Source organism: Sinocyclocheilus rhinocerous, unplaced genomic scaffold (genome assembly GCF_001515625.1).
Source record: "Sinocyclocheilus rhinocerous isolate Xijiao unplaced genomic scaffold, SAMN03320098_v1.1 scaffold382, whole genome shotgun sequence".
NCBI classification, from domain to species: Eukaryota; Metazoa; Chordata; class Actinopteri; order Cypriniformes; family Cyprinidae; genus Sinocyclocheilus; species Sinocyclocheilus rhinocerous.
In genome coordinates, this window is record NW_015642829.1 from 1,082,169 (window position 1) to 1,102,058 (window position 19,890).

General features: G+C 36.7%; 1 protein-coding gene across 3 annotated transcripts; it reads left to right on the forward strand.

Moving 5' to 3' along the window:
- The first annotated feature begins 636 nt into the window (after positions 1-636).
- On the forward strand, positions 637-19,728 carry LOC107756772 (immunoglobulin-like domain-containing receptor 2). 3 transcript variants are annotated; one of them, XM_016574015.1, is made up of 10 exons: positions 637-758; positions 4,505-4,834; positions 6,366-6,485; positions 12,851-12,907; positions 14,718-14,864; positions 14,946-15,119; positions 15,634-15,747; positions 16,358-16,556; positions 16,920-17,580; positions 18,794-19,728. In XM_016574015.1, exons 1-10 carry the CDS (start codon positions 713-715, stop codon positions 18,827-18,829), a joined length of 1,884 nt encoding a protein of 627 aa, XP_016429501.1. In that variant the 5' UTR covers positions 637-712; the 3' UTR covers positions 18,830-19,728. The 3 variants fall into 3 exon arrangements, with proteins under 3 accessions (XP_016429501.1, XP_016429502.1, XP_016429503.1); XM_016574016.1 differs by lacking the exon at positions 15,634-15,747 and having other exon boundaries at positions 16,355-16,556; XM_016574017.1 differs by lacking the exon at positions 15,634-15,747.
- Positions 19,729-19,890: the final 162 nt, after the last annotated feature.

The window sequence follows — 19,890 nt, forward strand, 5'->3', positions numbered from 1 at the left end:
GTGACGTAATGACGCAGTGCCATGCTCGAATTTCCCGCGAAAACCTACCTGTACCACTCAAATTAGAAATCATTATTATAAGATAACCATTGTGAATCGGGCTAAAGTAAGGCGATAGTTTTGAACACTGGCTGGTTATGTACTTGCTCAAATATTGATTTCGGATCATTTTTAACCAAAAAAAGTTATGGACTGCAGCTTTAAAATAGACCTACTTAATTACTCAATTAAAAGTAAACTAACCATGTTTCATTTATTTTCCCTCCAATAAAATGTCTTTGGAACAACAGCAAAGACATAATACATAATAAACACATAATAATGGTTTCAACTCACACTTGAAGTCTCCTTAAATTATCTATTTTTTTCTTTACATTTAATGCAATATATTGCAGTATTTTTCTGACAGACGCATCCACTTTAGAAAATTGGGAGACTGTTTCAGTGTCTATTATATAAAGTAGTTTCTCATATTTATTTGATATCCATTTCAATTAGTGCAAAAATGCACTCGGTTTTTATTTTCAAACAGCCGTTTAGCACCTTTTTATATTTTAGTTTTTAGTTTTCAATTTTCACAGTTGCTTCCCCCCTTCAGTAAAGTGGTACAGTCCGCTCATTCTGAGCAGCGCAGCAGACAGAGATGAAGCGAATAACAGTCCGGGAGAAGATGGACTACATACCTATATACTAAACCGCACTAAACTGGATCATGGTTTTGTTACACGGATTCTGGATTCTATATATACTATTTTCACGTGAGTTATTAATCACTATTCTATTTGGTCGCGACATAGAAATATAGAAAACTAAAACAGCTAAAGCAACAGGTTGAGAGCTTAGAAAACCTTGAGCTCGGCTTTATTTTTAGATTGATCACGGGTCCTTGTGACGGATTTTACTATTATCCATTTTCATTTAAAACTGACAATGCATTTACAATTTACACATTTTTTAAAAATTAAATAAAATCTCCTTTTTACACTTTTTATTGTTAAATTAGTCTGTTACATAAAAACCTTTTACAAGTTTCAAGTTATTAAAATTATTACTGATTTAAATCAATTTGTATTTCTGTTCAACATAATTTATTCATCTTTATTAATGATTATTATAAAATGCCTGCATATGTGTAATGTATAAAAGGGACTTCACAACTCTTTAATTATAGGGCATAGACAAACATTTAAACTATTTAACATCCCAAAGTTTAATTGTGGGAGAGAATTGTAGGAAGTGCTGTTGAAATGTGTGTCAGGGAGTGCAGCTGCATTGTATCAGTTCTTGGATGGGTGGATGCAACAATACAATATATGATGGTTGTTTTATGAGCATTTCAGTGGCCAACTCTGTGAACTAAAACTACACTTTTAAAAAATCCCTCTCAGTGAAGAGAACGTGTGAATTTGTATAAATATTGTAGGAAAAAGTTGTTTTGAATTGGTAAAGAGCTGAATACTATTTTCAATATTATGTAACGCCTCCCTGTAATAGTTTAGTTAGCATCAGCAATTCATTAACACATATAATCAGATAAAGTTGTCTTCTACTAAAGGCTTGGTTTAAATCTCTTTAACCTAATTGGGTGTTCATGGATGACCGAATCAACGAGTGTATCTTATTGGTGGGACCTCAACATCCCCCTCCTGCACTGAGCCTTAGTGGGTGGGGGTTCACCATAATGCCAAACAATGAGTCAAACAGAGAGGACAAAAGGAGGACCCCATCTACCCTGAACGGAGCATTAATGAATGTATTCTAGAATTCTCGCCTGTATTCCCCTCAGCAACACGATCATTCTAAAGTACATCTGGAAAATGCTCAGGAAGTTGCTCCATTTCCTCTAGGTCAACAATGAATGAGTAAAGATCTCATCCAAACATCTGTGGTGACTGGCTGTTGTATATTTTTATGCAGTGTGCTCCACCCTTTGACAAGAATTAGAGTATCTCTGTGTGAGAGACCTCCTCCCTACTTGTACTCAACTTGATCTGTTGTAAGAGTTTTCTCAGAATATTTCGGTTTCACCATCCCACTCAGACAGTCAGAGATGGTGACGTCTCTCCAAAAAATGACAGCCCCCGCCTCTCTGCACCCCCTGCATAGCATGGAATTGAACTTTCTTTACTCACACTTCTTTCTTTCTTTCTCACTCTGTGTTTTCCACATCAGCAGATCCTCCTCTCGGGTGCTTCTCTGATTTTGTCCAGCTTTCTGTTCCATAATCTCCCAACATGGCTGGACAAATACACTCTTTCATGCTTAGAAACACACACACACACACACACATACACACACTCAATTGCTGACTGACTGGATCCAGATGTTTTTAGGCATTTGTTTTCAGGTCATCTATCATCTCACCTTGTAATCTCTAGCTGATAAAGTGAATTCCCTTTGGAATGGTGTGATTAAGCATTCTCGAAAAGAGGCACTAAGCAAAATCTTTTTTTTTTTTTTGGCCTAGACTGAGAAAGGGCTTTTGGTAATGAGCACATGCCTGTCTCTGACACTATGAAACGTACCATTACACTTAAACACCATAATACTAATCATGAACAGGTCAGTAGTCATTACTGTTGCTGCTGAAAGCACACTGTATCTTGGAATTTGCATTACTCTCTATGCTCATGAGTGTGTTTGCCGTTCACCTGAATTCTATGAAAATGATACAGTTTTGTCTAATTTGTCTACTTTATAACCATTAGAGGCACAATAACATTTTCTTTTTTGATAACTCTCAGACACGAAGGAGCACAACTGTCACCCTTTCAAAAGGTACTAGTAAAATGTAATGCTTTTAAAGTACTAATATGTATTATCCTACAACAAGCATAACCTACAAAAAAGTAGCTTGTTTTAAACACACCCAATGTCAAACACTTAAAGGGGTCATATGATGCTATTTCAAGTTTTCCTTTCTCTTTGGAGTGTTACAAGCTGTTCGTAAATAGATAAGATCCCTAAAGTTGCAAAGACTAAAGTCTCAAACCCAAAGAGATATTCTTTATAAAAGTTAAGACTGGTCCACTCCCTTTTAAAACGCCTGGTTTAAACATGCCCCCACATGTCTACGTCACGATGTGGGAAGATTTGCATAACACCACCCAAATGTTCACGCAAAGAAAGAAGACATAACTTTTATACTTGCTGTAGTATTGTTGCTGCCGCCACCATGTTGTGGAGTACTTCTAGTATACTTTTTAGAAATATATTAAAATGCAATTCAATATATTTTTATTGCACTTCAAATAAGCATGTTGGGAATACAAATGTATTATAAACATACTACTTGAATTTCAAATATGTTTTTAATACATTTAATACTACGTCTTTTTCACCTGGGTGTATTTACAACACTGTTCCAGAACAGTTCAACCCAAATATTCAAATGTGTGCAACGCATTTTATGGAGGACATTACACCAAATACACAAAATAATGTTCTTTTTAGCAACATCATATGACCCCTTTAATATGGTTATTTTTTTCCAACAACTGAAATGAAAAGTGTCATAATTTTGACATAATCTGTTGAAATAGTAAATTCAAAACTTTTATAATGGTCAGCTAATTTTAATGGCCAAAAACGTACACAATCATTATAATTGTGACACCAAGTGAATAACATTACTGTACATCTACAGTATGAGAGGAAACCAAGTAAAGCATTTTATTGAAAAAATGAATGAATTAATATCAATAATTAAAAGTTTCTCAATGTTTTACACAAATTGTCAAGCTCAACCTTCAGTAATGTTACCCAAGTTGTCACAAAACAAATATAAGTTTATCAGTTACTAAAAACTAATATTTGCAGAGCTCTGACATAGTTTTTGTCTGTATTTTTTTATATTTTTTACTTGCTGGAAAATAACATCGCACAAAACAGAGGGTTCCACACTGTATTTAGATGTCACAAACTTTGTTAACTGGGTTGCAATATATATATATTGCAGAATAATATTTTTTTTCTTAATTCTAACTGTCTTAACGGTTTTATAAAAGCCATTATGAATTTGCTATACAAATATAGCTTTTGCAAATTCTGCATATCTCAGCTTCCTGTCTGGTGCTCTACATAAGGGCTAGAAAACACTACATGACTTTAACAGATTTTAAAACGCTAGCGATCATACACTTGCCGACCTTATAAATTGTTACAGAGATAAACTAGCCATCATACACTAAACGACTGAGGATCACAGACTTTTCAATCTGTTCTAAACACAACAAACTCATGCCTCGTTACTAGGAGATGCATGACAAATGAAAACAATATGTGATATCCTCCAACTGGATAGAGACACAGTCAGAAGCTAATAAATTAAAGTCTGTGCATATCATACTCACAGGTTTCTGGGAAAATCTGCAGACTGGCTCTGACTTTCGTAAACTAGTGTCGACTTGTGTAGTGTATTCCAGCCTTAAGTGTAATTGTGTTACTGTCATTCAGTAATATTTACTGTTTTTTTTCTCAATCTCTTTCTCTCTTTTTGGCACAGTGCAAAGTTGTAATGGTGTACAGGTGATTGTAAAAGATGAGAAGAAGTTTGTTATGCTGTTCAGCTCCATCGTTCTTCCGTGTCATTACACCACCCACTCCTCTCAAACCGCCGTGGTGCAGTGGTGGTACAAGTCCTACTGTACAGACCGTACTCGGGATTCCTTCACATTTCCTGAGTCCCTGGGAGTCCATGTATCTGATCTGGGAGACACGTCTCATCTGGACTGCTCTGACAACAGCCGCACAGTCCGCATAGTGGCTTCAGCACAGGGATCTTCCATGACATTAGCAGAGCACTACAAAGGAAGAGACATCTCCATCATTAACAGTAATGTTTTTCTGCTGTCTTATAACTGAATTATTGTTTGTTTGTTGTTTTTGAAGAGGTTTAGCTTGATTCAAGGCAAAGTTCAATCAAATATGAGGCAGAAAATTGAATTTGATCATAACCTTATAAACCTTTCAGTGTTTACAGATCAATTAGTTGCACAAAATGACAACATTAGTAAGCTGGAAAGTGAAATTCCAAACTTAATGACTCACAACGTGGACTTCCATGGTTATTTATTAACTAGTCAATTCAATAGGTTAGTCTCAAACACAAAACTGTAAAAAGGTCAACAAGTTGGCAGCCTAATAGTCAATTTAATAACATCGAGATTAGATAAATTCATGTAGCAACACTGTTCAAAATATAGATCAAATATGGATCTAAGCTACACTTAAAAATATATACATTTAATTGCATTAGAAAAAACAAACAAACTAAGTGGAATTTATTTTAAAAAGACAATATTTGGAGACATTTTGGGTGTCAAATTTACAGTACCATTCAGAACTTTGGGTTGGGAAACTATGCTTACAGCGACTGCATTTATTTGATCACAAAATGTAATATATTTCAAATATATATACCTGTGGTTACTCAACTTGTGCACCTGTGTGAACTTGAGGGGAACTAATTCATACAGCCACAAATACTGGGATTCAGTTGGTTAAAGGTCCCATGGCATGAAAATTTCACTTTATGAGGTTTTTTAACATTAATATGAGTTCCCCTAGCCTGCCTATGGTCCCCCAGTGGCTAGAAATGGCGATAGGTGTAAACCGAGCCCTGGGTATCCTGCTTTGTGAACTTGAGGGGAACTAATTCATACAGCCACAAATACTGGGATTCAGTTGGTTAAAAGTAATTGTGAAATGACATCAGTTCTGAGAAAATGTCTTGCATAGTTTGTTTGCAGATGGCTGCTACCTATTTAATATTTCTTTTTAATGCAATGGCATTCATAAATGACATTTAACTGTGGCTTAATGGTCCAAATATTTCTTGGAGCCACTGTGTAATAAAATCATCTTGTTATATTATTCAATTTTGAGCCCGCTCTATTCTCAAGTCTGCAATCTTGTGCATAATCCATCTCCCCCTTAGGAAACCCAGCCGATTGTGCTGTGTTTTCCTGTTCCTTAAATAGGGCTGTTTTTTCTAGGTCGCACAATGGTCAGGGGGCTGGACCTCATAAAGGTCTCACAAAACACCCCCACAGCCTTCCTTATCAAACGCAAACACCCTCTCCTCTGACTTTAGCCATCAAAGCTCTCCCTCCTCCAGTCACCTCTCCAACAAAGACTACGATTTTTCTGACAAAATATTAAAGAAAGATAATGAGGATGAATGATGTCTTGTTCCTACTGATTCAAAACGTTAAGTTCTAAAAGTAAATTGCGCAACTGACAGCTAATATGTTTTTATGTTACTGTGGAAACCAAAAAACTAAATAAAAATATTAAAATGAGACATTTACTTCCCTACAATTAAACAGCTTGTGTTATCAGCAAATATTTTCCGGCCTTTTCAGAAGCAGATCTTCACATTGGACAGCTGCAGTGGGGCGACAGCGGTGTGTATTTCTGTAAGGTGATCATTTCTGATGACCTGGAAGGGAAAAATGAAGGCCAGGTGGAGCTACTGGTGCAGGGTGAGTCTCATGAGTGCATATCCCTCTCAAAAACTAAATCAACAGTACAAAAAAGTCAGTTGATGTCTGTATAACACGGTTTTAGAAAAGTCTGAACTGTTAAAAATGCTTGAAAAAGTGTCAGTGAATGCTGTGCTTTAGGGACTCTCAATATTTGTGGTTATTTACAGAGTTTCCTATAAAGAAATGGACCTTGTTCTCCAAAAATGTTTACTTTTGTGTGTGCATGCTTGGTTATTGTGTCTAAATGATTGTTAATGCCAATCCCAGTCTGAATTCCTGAGTGCACTTACAAGCGCTACCATGACGACAACCGTACAGCGCATGCCTCTCGACAGGGCTCAGATCCTTAATGAGAGACACTATTGTTCATTTGTGTCCCCTGGCAGATCAGGAGAACCTCACATATTTTACACGTCCTGGACAGGATCACTGTGGAGAGAAACAATATGTTTGGTGCTGTGGGACTGACCCTAACAGCATAAGTTATTTCTGTGCCAGCTGGACAAAACAAAGTCAGTCAAAGTCATGCCAGACAAAGAGTAAATAACTGACCGTTATCGATGTGAGCAATATAAGCCACTTCTTAAGCCGTTTCCATGGGAACGAAGGGGGTTTCAGGGGCCAGGGGATGCCAGGGCCTGTAGAACAGTGCTGTGAGGTGAAAAGAAAAAAAAAACATGAGAGGGTTAGAACTTACACTGGAGGATCAACGAGAGTGTTATGTAGGCACTAAGAAGTGGAGGAAGGCACTGCCCTCTGAGTAATCAAGATTTAATTGGTTTATGAAGTGGAGAGTGTAATCTGGAGTATTTAGTGGTTAAAAGTTTGACTTTGAACCAGACACTCCCTATTTCATCAAACGTGCTGTGTAGTCATGTTTTACTTGCAGTTTAGCTCTTGATTGTTAGTGGTGGATGCCTAGGAAAGCAACACTATTATTATTTAGGATCAGGGATTGCACTGTAAAAATGAACAGTATTTAACAGTAATTTCTTACAATACTATATTCAGAATTCAGTAAAATTAATTAATACAATTATTACAGTAAAATCAGAACATCAAACAAAACTCAACTCTTTAGAATAATAACCCACTTTTTAGCAAATTGTTGTCTTACCAAGCTGGTGACCACATTTTCTTAGGTAAGACAACCAATCACTGTGGAAATAAGTAGGTTATTATTCTAAACCTTAAGAGCAACTGTAAGTTTTTTTTACCTTGAAATATAAGTTTCCATTCACTCTGATGATACACTGCCTTCTAATAAGGTGAATGCCTTCTGTTTCTTTTTCATGCTTCCCCTCAAACGTCTGTTGTGGGAGTATATAGTTTGTTGAGAGGGTATGAAATTCTGCCAAATTGGCGGATTGCTTTAAATTAAGAGAGCAACAAATGCACTTGTACAGCTATAGACTGTAATTACAACAGTGATATATTTACGAACATACAGTTGCTTGGTTGAACTACCCCTTTAAGTCTGATAATAACTTGCAGTCTACACTACACAGCTTGCCTTCCCTATATCTCCGCCTGTCTCTCTCTTTACGTCTCTACCTCTCTTCACGAGGCCCCCTTTACTCTCAGGTTACGGTTGGTTTAATGACTGTAACCGAGGAGTAGAGGAGATGGATATTATTCCTCTTCCTGTCTGCCAGCTCAGCACTTCCTGTCACTCAGGGATAAATCTGCTCTGACAGTGGGCAGTTATGTTTATGGCACCCTCTCATTCAGTTTAAAGACTTGTGGTATTTTGTGAAGGCCTGTAAAATTTGAATGTGTTTACAAAGTCACAACGAATTGGAAGGAGTGACTGATCTTTTATTCAGTCTCATTCAGTTCATTTCTAAATGTCAAAATTAAAAAACAAAAACAAAACATATGCATGAATGAATTGTTCTATTTAGAAAACATATAGGATGACTTTTCATTTCATGCTAATTTTAACAGATAAGATTCTGTCTTCTGCACACTTGTTGCACTAGGAATTGCGTACAGACAAAAATTTTGGATCCTAAGCTAAACACTAAGGCCAGTTTAGGCAGTGAGAATGCTCTTTATTTTTGGCGGCATGCCAGTCATTGACAAAGTACGCTCAGTGTAAAATAGACTGTACATCTAAAGCCACCCCTTCATTTGTCTCTCAGGGAAGATGTTTGTTGAAATGTAATTGGACAGTGCTCTGGGACACCTTTTAATTCCAAACAATACCAGCATTGTCTCCATGGTGATGACGTACCCTTGCACCCCTTTCAGGGTGGTTAATGAGGCTGTGTGATTAATTAGTCCCCCATATTCCTCTGCTGAAGCCCCCTCTTCTTCATCTCTTTCTCACTCTCTTCATTCGTGCACATTAGTGAACCTGATCTGTGCTTGGGCCAGATATAAATACTGAACGAATGCACTCATCTACATTAGCATAAGCCCTGGCAACCAGCAACATGTCAACGTGTCATTACTGTCATTTATTTACTAAGTATAGTTCAAATCTATTAATATATTTACTTACTGACATATATCGCTCGAGACTTACTGATATAAAACAATTATAATTAAACTTTACAATAGCCCTGCTTGCAATAGTTCCACTTTAGCACAATCAGATATACTTAAGTATATCTTTAGTTAGATTTGCATCATTATGGGTGATTTTAATCATTGCAAAATGGGGAAGTACGTGTATGGTTTTTATCAGTATGTAACCTGTTTTACACTTCATATGAAATGTTTGGATCTTTGTTATGGATCTGTAAAGGGAGCATATAAATCATTTTGTTCTCCTTGGTACGTCTGATCATAATGTTGTGTACCTGGTTCCGTTATACAAATCCTAAAGAAAACTAGGCTGGAATGTCGTTTAGTTCCGGTGTGGTAGAAGGAACCTATTAATTGTCTCCAGGGCTGTTTTAGCTGTTGGGAGGTGTTTATAAATGCTTGTGCTGATTTAGATGAACTCACAGAGACTGTGTCAGCTTATATTACTTTTTGTGAGGATCTTGTTATCCCCAAGAAATACATTTGCATTTATCCAAATAATAAACTGTGGGTCACTAAATCTGTAAAAAACACAAATATTTCAGAGAAATATTTGTTTTAATCATGGTGATGTGACTCAGTATAAGGTATTACAAAAACAAGTTAAAAAGGAACTTAAACTGGCAAGGCTTAATTACAAGCATAAAGTGGAGTATATGCTTAGCACTGGAAATTCACTTTTTGTATGGGAGGGGGGTGAAGTACATGATGGGGATGCATTCTAAAAAATGTCATATTTCTTTTGACGGGAAGCTTGATCGTGATCTCACCAATGATTTGAATGTTTTTTATAATAATTTTAATATTCATAATTTTAGTCAGGAATTGGCTTTTTTAAAAATGTGTCTTTTGAACAGAACAGTGTGAAGGTTGATATGGATATAGTCTTAAAACTTTTCCGGGGTGTAAGAGAGAGGAAAAGTATTATTAAAAATTGTGCAGAACAATTGGCAGATATTTTTTGTTTTATGTTTAGTATGTCATTGCACCTTCATAAGGTTCCTCATCTTTGGAAGGAATCTATTATTGTACCTGTGCCTAAGAATAATGTACCAAAATGTTTGAGTACAGGCCAGTAGCACTTACCTCTCTGATTATGAAAACATTTGAGAGGATTGTGAAGGATGAGCTTTTGACCATGCATGGTACAGGCAAATTTATAAAAATTTCTGGGGAAAATGTTGGTAGTTTATGTTAATGTTATGTTCAGTTATGTTGGACATTTAGAGGAGTTTCTGTTATTGAATGTTGTTACCGTTGTGCTGAAGAGTAGCGCTGTCAGTTGGATTTTCACTTTGCTGCAACATAAAGTGTATAATAACCCCAAATCACAATTTTTCATTGAAGCTAAATTCACCAATCAACATGGAGCAGATGTGCGTGTTTTCAATGTGTTTATTCTGAGCTTTATTGGAAGTTGTGTTTCGTCAACGTAAAGCACTTAAGTTAAAACAGCATTTTCTTGTTTTATGTAACATAAACCATGATTGAAGTAGGTTACAACAACAAAACTAGTATTTATTGGTAGAATCAGATAGAAATACGCCCTTAAAGCAACAACTGCACATGTTCACTTTTTACAGTGTAGAGAGGCGTCATATCATCAAGTTTGCAGATGATTCAGTGATTGTGTCCCTCATAGTGAGGGTCTTGATCATGGTTCTGTAATGGCAGATTTTATTGATCGGTGCAATTTGTCCTTTTTGGACATCAATGTATTCAAAACTTTTTAGGAAGAATCCTACAGTCATCTCTCCTGTAGTTATTAATGATCATGTTGTTGAGGTTGTACATCAATTTAAATACCTTGGTACTGTAATAGATGAAAAGGTGACTTTTGAGGCTCATGTGGATGCTGTGTGTAAGAAAGCCCACCAGCGTTTGTTTTATCTGCGGAAGCTCTGTAGTTTTAATGTGGACAGTACTTTTATGAAAATGTTTTATACTTGTTTCATTGAATCTGTCGTTACTGTTTCATTTGTATGCTGGTATGGGTCACTTAACCTTAAAAACAGAAATAGATTACAGGGTATTGTTAAAGTGTGTGGTAAGATTGTTGGTACCACTTTTAATGACTTGAATGACTTGTATAAAGCTAGGACTTTGAAGAAGGCTGAGTTAATTATGAATGATCCCAGCTGTCACAAGTGAGGCTCCCGTACCGCCTCCTCCGCACCATCAGAGGGAACCCTCACCAGAGTATTGACTGATTCTCGTTCGGACTCCAATTCCCAATAGCTCACACACCTGGGACTGATTGCACACACACACACACACCTGCTAGTCATTACACTCACTCCATATAAGCACACCACACACACACATCCTTGTGAAGTCTTGATTTGCTTAGGTGATCATCGCTTCATTGTGGATTGTTCATTCTGTTGTGACCTGGACTGTTTCTCGTTTCTGGATTCTCTGCCGCCTGCCCTGACCCGTATCTGTTTATTGGACTGTGATTCTATGCCGTCTGTCCTGATCTTAGCCTGTACTGTTTGCGCCCTCATCTTGCCTTTACGGCTGTTTGTCTTTATTGTTCTGTTGTCAAATAAACTGCAAATGGATCCTCACTCTGCAGACTCATTGTTACACCAGTCATCCCTTGCAGAATGTTTTTAAGTTGCTTCCTTCTACTCGTAGATATTATCTGCATTTATGTAGGACTAATAGATTTTTTTTTTAAATGCCATCGGTCTTTTAAATTACTTTATGTAAATTATTTATGGAAGTCATTGTTGTTGTTGCTTTAAATTGTGTATTGTGGTGGTGGGTGCTTGTTTTGTTATTGTATATGGTTTACTGCTGGCTGTGAACCGAATTGTCCCCTTGACCTTGAATTGCACACAATTACAGTGCATTAAATACAAAATTAGTTGTTCCAATTTAGCAGACTTTAAGTATACTAAAAGTACAATTGCAGGGTATATTTATTAAGCACCTAAATATGTAAATGTATTTGTAGTATACTTAGCATGAAATAAATGTATTTCAAATACATTTTAGTATATTCATTTTTCACTAGTGTACTGTTTGCATCTTTTGTATTTGTAAATATTTTAGTATAATTATATAATTTAAAAATATATAAATGATACATGCATCAAAATGTTTATGTAAAGCTTGAAGTTTGGACATGGAAGGTTTATTTTTAACATTCTTATTTACTTTATTTCTTTTTTATTTCAATTACTTTTGACTTTAAATGTTCATATGTTACTTTGAACATTTGCAAGCACATGTTGCATAGTCACACAAATAATGTTATGTTATATACCAAAATGCTACAGAAAAACACCTTTGGTCTAAAATTAGTTATTTATCCAGAGACAAGTTTGACCTTTCACCCTTTTCTTGGTATCTGTCATTGACTGCAAACATACACACACACACCTAAGCACATTACCAATCAAATGTTTGGACACACCTATGCCTTTTTTATTATTAATATTTTTAGTATAGGAATGTAGTGACCAAAATTGTTATCCACTCATGCCTGCAAAACTAATTTCAAGTATTTAACTATGACAAGAAACATAAATTCAGTGAAGTGTGTCCAGAGCTTTTTACTGGTACTGTATGCAGACTTTGTTTTATACTTTTGCATTTGATTTACAACAAAACAAAACAAAAAGGCCAATCATGTTTAAAACAACAAATCAAGTTTTCATAACAGCTTTCATCTTAAACTTAATTAATCCACAGCCACTAACAAGGTAACTTTTTCATAATAACACACACAAGCATTTAAGCATTTACCCACGACCCTAAACTTTGAACTTTCACCTGCTGCCCACTTCTGCTGTTTATGTCTGATCTTCTCCCTCCTCCAGGTAGGACAGGTGTGCTGGATGACATCCTGCCTGAGTTTGATTTGGAGATTATGCCAGGTACGCCTGCCATACCTCTCTCTCCCCCTGTCCTTTTCAGTGGGTGCTCTCACACAGGTCCTTTTCAGTTCACCTGCTTCATCTTCTGCTGCAATCAGCAAACTCCAAAATGCTCCAATATGATCTGTTCCCTCTGAAAAAAAAAAGATAATTCAAAATTACAGGACATCAGTGATTGATGTTGTATAACATTACTGCACATTAAATATAGGCTACTGCATAACATTAAAGGGGTGATATGATGCTGCTAAAAAGAACATTATTTTGTGTATTTGGTGTAATGAAATGTGTTTATGCGGTTTAAGGTTCAAAAAACACATTATTTTCCACATACTGTACATTATTGTTTCTCCTCTATGCCCTGCCTTTCTGAAACGCGTCGATTTTTACAAAGCTCATCGGTCTGAAAAAGCGAGGTGTGCTGTGATTGGCCAGCTATCCAGTGCATTGTGATTGGCCGAATACCTCAAGCGTGTGACGGTAATTGATCACATGATTGTTACTTTTTATGGAAAGTAACACATTAGTTACTTTTACATCTCACCCTCTGCTGAGGCTTTCTCTCTTCCAGAATGCTAGCAGTATTTCTTGCCTTTTTTTATTTTTAGTTTTAAGCCACTTGCGTTAAAGACAGCTTAACCGATTATAATGGGAGTGATAGTTTTGCTGCATCGTATCACGCAGCTCGCTTGCAGAGCAGACACGCTGTCACACGTGCATTCACTGTGGAGATCTTTACACCACCAAATTATAATTAATAAAGGTTTTCAACTATATTTGATGGCAACAAAAAGGTAAATAAAAAAGTAACACTTCTTACTTTCATTGTTTTACATATTATTATGTTAGGTTGGGTAAAAATACAGGTTTTCTGATCTTGAGATTGCTTCTTCCAACCTCAGAATCGATGATGTGCCAGTGTTTCCTGCACTGCGCAGTAAAAGAAGTCATATTTTACCTGTCTTTGCAGTCTAAATCGAATGTGATAAAAAAAGGCAGTGTATCACAAAATAATAGCAGGGGGAAAAAATGCATTTCCATTGAGTTGTCTTTGCAAGCTGCAAGCAAAAACATGCAGTGTGACCAGTGTAGTCTGATTCACCAACAAATGACTCTAATAAAGTGGTTCTCTTTAGTGAATCAAAAACATGCCACAGAATGCATGGACAAATTACACTTATGAGCCGGTCTTTTTTAATGAACCATTTAAAAGACTCATGAACTCCGTTGAAGGGGTTACCAGTTGAATCATTTTGATGGATATGTCAGAGTAGTTCTTCAGTTTCACTTTCAGTAATGCACTTTATTTTATATATATATATTGCATTACTGTGTGTGTGTGTGTGTGTGTGTGTGTAAATATAGCAAAAGAATATTAGAACTTAATTATCAAATCTGAAATCAAATTGGGATTTTTTTTCTTTTGATACTCAGTCCTGGTATTATCGTGTAAATTTGAAAACAATTATTCCAACTTTCAAGTAATTTGGTTATGTTCTGTTCATTACAAGTACTCAGAGGCATATAATTATGAACATTCTTGAGAATGAAGTGTATTTGTGTTAAATAAGAGGTCTGCAATGTATACTGTTGGAATTTTAACACCACACCCAGAGGAAATCCATCATTAGGCCCTTAGAGTGTCCAGATAAGAGATTCTGCATCATTCATGCTCTCCCTTGTGGTTGGTCATGAACAGAGACTTCATATCCTGTGGGCAAAAATGATTTCAGGACAGCACTTTCTTCAGGATCTGCTTTTGCCACGGAAACCATGTTTCCTGATGAGTCTTTTTTTGTCTCCCCTTTAGAGTGGGTATTTGTAGGAGTTGTCGTCCTTGGTAGTGTTCTCTTCCTGTTGTTGGTTGGGATCTGCTGGTGCCAATGTTGCCCTCACTCCTGTTGTTGTTATGTACGCTGCTGCTGCTGTCCTGATACATGTTGCTGTCCAAAACACTGTGAGTACACAAACACATACATACTACACACACTGCCCGTATTCACAACCTGAAAAAAAACATTCCCATTTGCCTTCAAAGTATATGAAGCAGGGAAGATGGCAAAGAGCGGCCAACCTCCTCAGATTGCCATGTATCAACCATACTACCATCCTGGTGTTCCTTTGGTTCCTGTAGTTCCACCAGCCGCACCATCCATCATTGATCCCAAGTTGACTACAGTGTCTCGTTCAGTAGAAAACAATATAGCTGGAGGTAAGTGACAATACAACAGTCCGATGTCTGTCTAGTGAATCTGCATTTGCATTGAACAACTGCATATAACTGAAGCAAGTCTGCATCATCTAACTCAAAACAAACTCAACTAACATCATCTTCAGCTGCACTGTAACTTTCATCTTAGGCTGTCCAGGGTATTTAAAATGTTTAAAGGAATTGTGGTTAGATGAGACGAGAGTGCTTGCTGTATTTGAGTATGTGAACATGAGCTAATGACAGTAGTCAAATATTTGGAAATAGAATGTTAATTGAAGTTTTAAAGAAACTGACAGTGGAACAAGCTTGCTAGCATTGTGAAGGAAGCAGTTGTGTGTTGTTTATGAAGATGGTGAATGGTTTCAAAATGTGTGTATCAAGAAGTAAAACATTTTGCCCTCAGCTGAGCGGCAAACATTATGGGGTAAACATAATTTAAACCTTAAATGATGCGCTGTATGTGTGGTAACATGGACACAGTAGAAACACACAGGTCATGTGTGTATGTCCACAGTGCGCAGTGGCTATCGACTCCAGGCCAGTCAGGGTCAGGATTCTATGAAGGTTGTGTACTACGAAGAGAGGGACCTGGAGCAGTTCCACCCTACCAAGGGGGGCAGTCATCCATGTAAGCCTGTATGCAGTCAGCATGTTTCTGTACACTGAATTAGTCTGTATAAAAAAGAATAGCTGAATTTGCGTTAAGTTGAGTTAGTGAAAATCTATTTACCAATGGTCAAGTGACACCTGATGGCTTGTCTAATTTATTTCATCATCATCATTATCATCTAAATTCTAAACCCTTCCGCAATTGACCTGCCTTTTACATTAAAAGGCACAAGTTTTTACATTAAAAACTTAAAGGGATAGTTCATTCTCAAATAATTAAAATTCGGTCATCATTTACCTTCATGTCATTCCAAACCTGTATTTTTTATCTTTCTTGGAACACAAAAGATGATATCTTAAAAGATGTTTCAGTCGTTTTTGTCCATACACTGAAAGTCACATTGTTGATGACAGATTTTTCATTTTTAGATGAAAATACATCTGTGATTGTGCATGCTTCTTGATCATGTCAAACAATTCATAATATTCTAACCAAGTTCAGAATTTCTGCCATAGATAAATTTTCTGCTGCATATTACAATGACAACAGAATTCTTATTTACATTGGTGTTATTATAAAGAATGGGAAAATGTCCAGAAAGTCCATAATGATGTCATTGTGTCAGCAGCTGGCAGCCTATCAGAATTGAGCTCTCTGCATGATGGTGACATAGACTTCAGGCAGACCTATCGGCAGGTCCAGAGGAAGGCACTACCACCCATCAGTGACCAAATGGAAGAGCCGCGTATCCAAACAGCATCGATTGGTCACGGGCTTCGGCCCTCACATTATCAGAGCAATCACTCTCTGGATGAGCATAACAACAGGTACAATCTGAGTGTGTGTGTGCATGATCTAATTATTTAGGAAAGGGGTTTTCAAACTGAAGACACAAGAGAGAATTGTTTCTTGAGCACCAAATCAGCATATTAGAATGATTTCTGAAGGATCTGAAAATTCAGATTTAACATCACAGAAATAAATTACATTTAAAATATATTAAAATAGAAAACAGTTATTTTAAATTGTAACAGTATTTCATAATATTACTTTTTTACTGTATTTTTGATCAAATAAATGCAGCCTTGATGAGCTTAAGAGACTTCTTTCAAAAACATTTAAAAAACCTTTCTAACCCCACATTTTTGAACTTTTAGTGTGCACTAATAATATCATGACGGTTTGTGCAGATGGAACTGTCGTTCTGAACACCTGCCCCGCAAAGCCTTTGATGCTAGGGGGCGCACAGGGTCACAAGATGAGCTGGAAGAGTTTGCTATGTCATACGGTCCACGCGATCGTCAGAAAGGTGACTTTCGTGGACCTCAGCGAGACTTTGAAATGGGTCCAAGGTCACGGGACCACCCCACGTCATACCGAGATGGGCCACGGTATTCTCATGATGATGATGACGACAACTGGTGTCGTCGAGGCTCACCACCTTCCCCACCAAAAAGGCGCAACACTGCCGACAGTGAGCGTTACCTCGCTCGTCAGAGGTCTTATGATGATACCTACCTGAACACTCTGCTGGAGCGCAAGGTTAGGGGCCACGGAGAGCGAGGTGGGAGGGCTGATGATGACAGTGACACACCCTCAAAAGGCAGTTCCAAGAAGAGCAGTGACTGTTACAATAGCAGGTCACCTAGCAACCGCCCCGAGGAGGATGATTCTTTACCTCCGTACTCTGAAAGGGAGGCGCAGAGGTTTAGAACTGAAGAGCATATAGGGAGGGAACGGTACAGGACTACTGTTCCTGCCATGCGGCCTTTTTCATACACACGTCCAGCCCATGGACTGTCCCATACGTTACATGAGCGCAGGGAGGACAGGGACAATCCCAGGAAACTGGTGAGTTACTTATAATCATCTGCCCTGGTTTCTGTACATTGAAGGGTGGACCAAACTTCCTTCAAGCCTTAAAAGAAGAGACGATTGAGATTCCATTAATATGAAAAATACAGTCTCAAATGGTAAAGAGCAAAATCCTTGAAAACAAGCTGTATCTTGTCAAAACGCATCTCAGCTCACCAACTACAGTATGTATGATTCATTCATGTTTACATAGTCTGAAATTTCGAAGAATCATTAGTTTCAGAAATAATGCTCTTCTCTGACCTGTGGCCTTTTGGGTTATATAAGGTCAAATCCAGCTAGCAACATCTCTCAATCCCAATTCCTGCAATAAATGTGGCATAAAGGGCAAAAATAATTTTTAAAATTAAAACTTGTTCTTACAGTTTCAAAATGTAGGGAGCTACTAGACTGAATGGTAAAATTATGTTTATTTTGAAGCGACCTTTTTTTATATATATGTTTTATATGTTAGATTGAATTTCCTTTTTCCTCCTCAGACTTGCTGTTCAAAAGTTTGGGCTCAGTACACATTTTTTAAAATAAATTAATATATTTATTGAGCAAGTATGCATTAAACTGATGTAAAGTAACAGTAAAGACATTTATGTTACAAAAGATTTATATTTCAAATAAATGCTGTTTTCTCTAATCCAGATTTTTTTTTATTTTCATAAATATTAAGCAGCACAACTGTGTTAACACTGAAGACTGGAGTAATGGCTCCTGAAAATTCATCTTTGCCCTCACTGGAATAAATTGCATTTTAAAATATATTCCAATTTTGATAACAATTATTTTTAATTGTAATAGCATTTCACAATATTACTGTTTTTACAGTCTTTTTGATCAAATAAATGCAGCCTTGGTGAGCATAAGATCATACTGACCCCAAACTTTTGAACAGCAGTGTACAGTACTATGTCATTTGTTTTCCAAAGAGGGACTCTAAATAATTTTAACTGTACAGTATGTTATTTTTTGTATGCTGAAATGTAAATCTTATTCTTTACAAGAATGTATGTAAATGAAAGTCCGCTTTGAATGATCAAAACGTTGATTTCTCAGGCAGGTTTTATGTGTTTTTGTTCTGTTTGCCTGAATGTATCATAAATGGCATCACTGCAATACACTGGCACACTAACAACGCATCTGCAAACGCATCATGATAATGGGTGTCTAATGTGTGGCTCTTGGTGTTTTTTAACAGACCACTCATCTAAGCAGAGACTCTCTAATTGTGTGACGTCGTCAAACTGAGCTGCCATCATACTAATAACATCACCATCCAGCTGAAGAGAAATGCCCCAGACACTAAGCATCAATCTGTCAGAAAGACACATTTTATGCACGAAAATCTGACATGAAGAGCTTGGGAACTTTTGCTGGTCAAGGGCAAGAACGTATTGTGTGTCTGTTTTTATTTTATATATTGATTTGTGTCTATATGTCAAAAGACCTACTTTCTTAATTAGTCCTCAGATGACAGCTGCACAGAAATTATGTCCAAAATGACTTTATGTTAAAATGAGATTCAAGTGCTATAACATTCCTTGATATTTCGTATATCTTCAGTACTGTAATGGGACACCGTCTCTGATATTTCAATATTGCCATTGCTTTTGTTTGCACTGTACTGTACATTTTTGTCAGTGTCAATCAGTTGGGTCTCGAGGGAAGCATGAAAGATGATGCTTTTGATAATGTGCCATTTATTTGTATTCCACGGTTTTAAAATAATGATTTTGATATGAACACTTGCTGTCTTTTTTCCCCCTGATAACCTCAGTATGTTCATGATAAAATATCCCTGTTCTTTATAATCTATATCAGGGCATGAACACTTACCTCTTCGGTCTTGCTTCAACATACATAAAAAAAAAAAAATAAAATAAACAAATACAGCAAGGCGTTTTTCAGCAATACAGAATCATGGCAATGCAGGAAACTGGACAGGACAAGGAAAGGATGTTTCTTTCCAGGATGAGATTACAATACCAGGAAACAATCTGATATGGGCCCTGACAGGTGTTCAGTGGTCAAACTTTATGTTTAGATCTCTGTATCTGTCGCTTTCTTTCACATTGTGATATAGTTGATAGTTAATAGTTGAATTTATTATTAACTATTAATAAAACATTTATCCTGCCAATAGGATGTTTAGATTCTTTTATAGCAACTCGTCATATTAAATGTGTGATGGCAGTTTACAATAGTTTGCATGAACACAGCTCGTTCAGAACTGAGTTTTTTTTTTTACTTGCCATTTTTGGGAAAATATCATGGTAATAAAGTTACATCATCAAA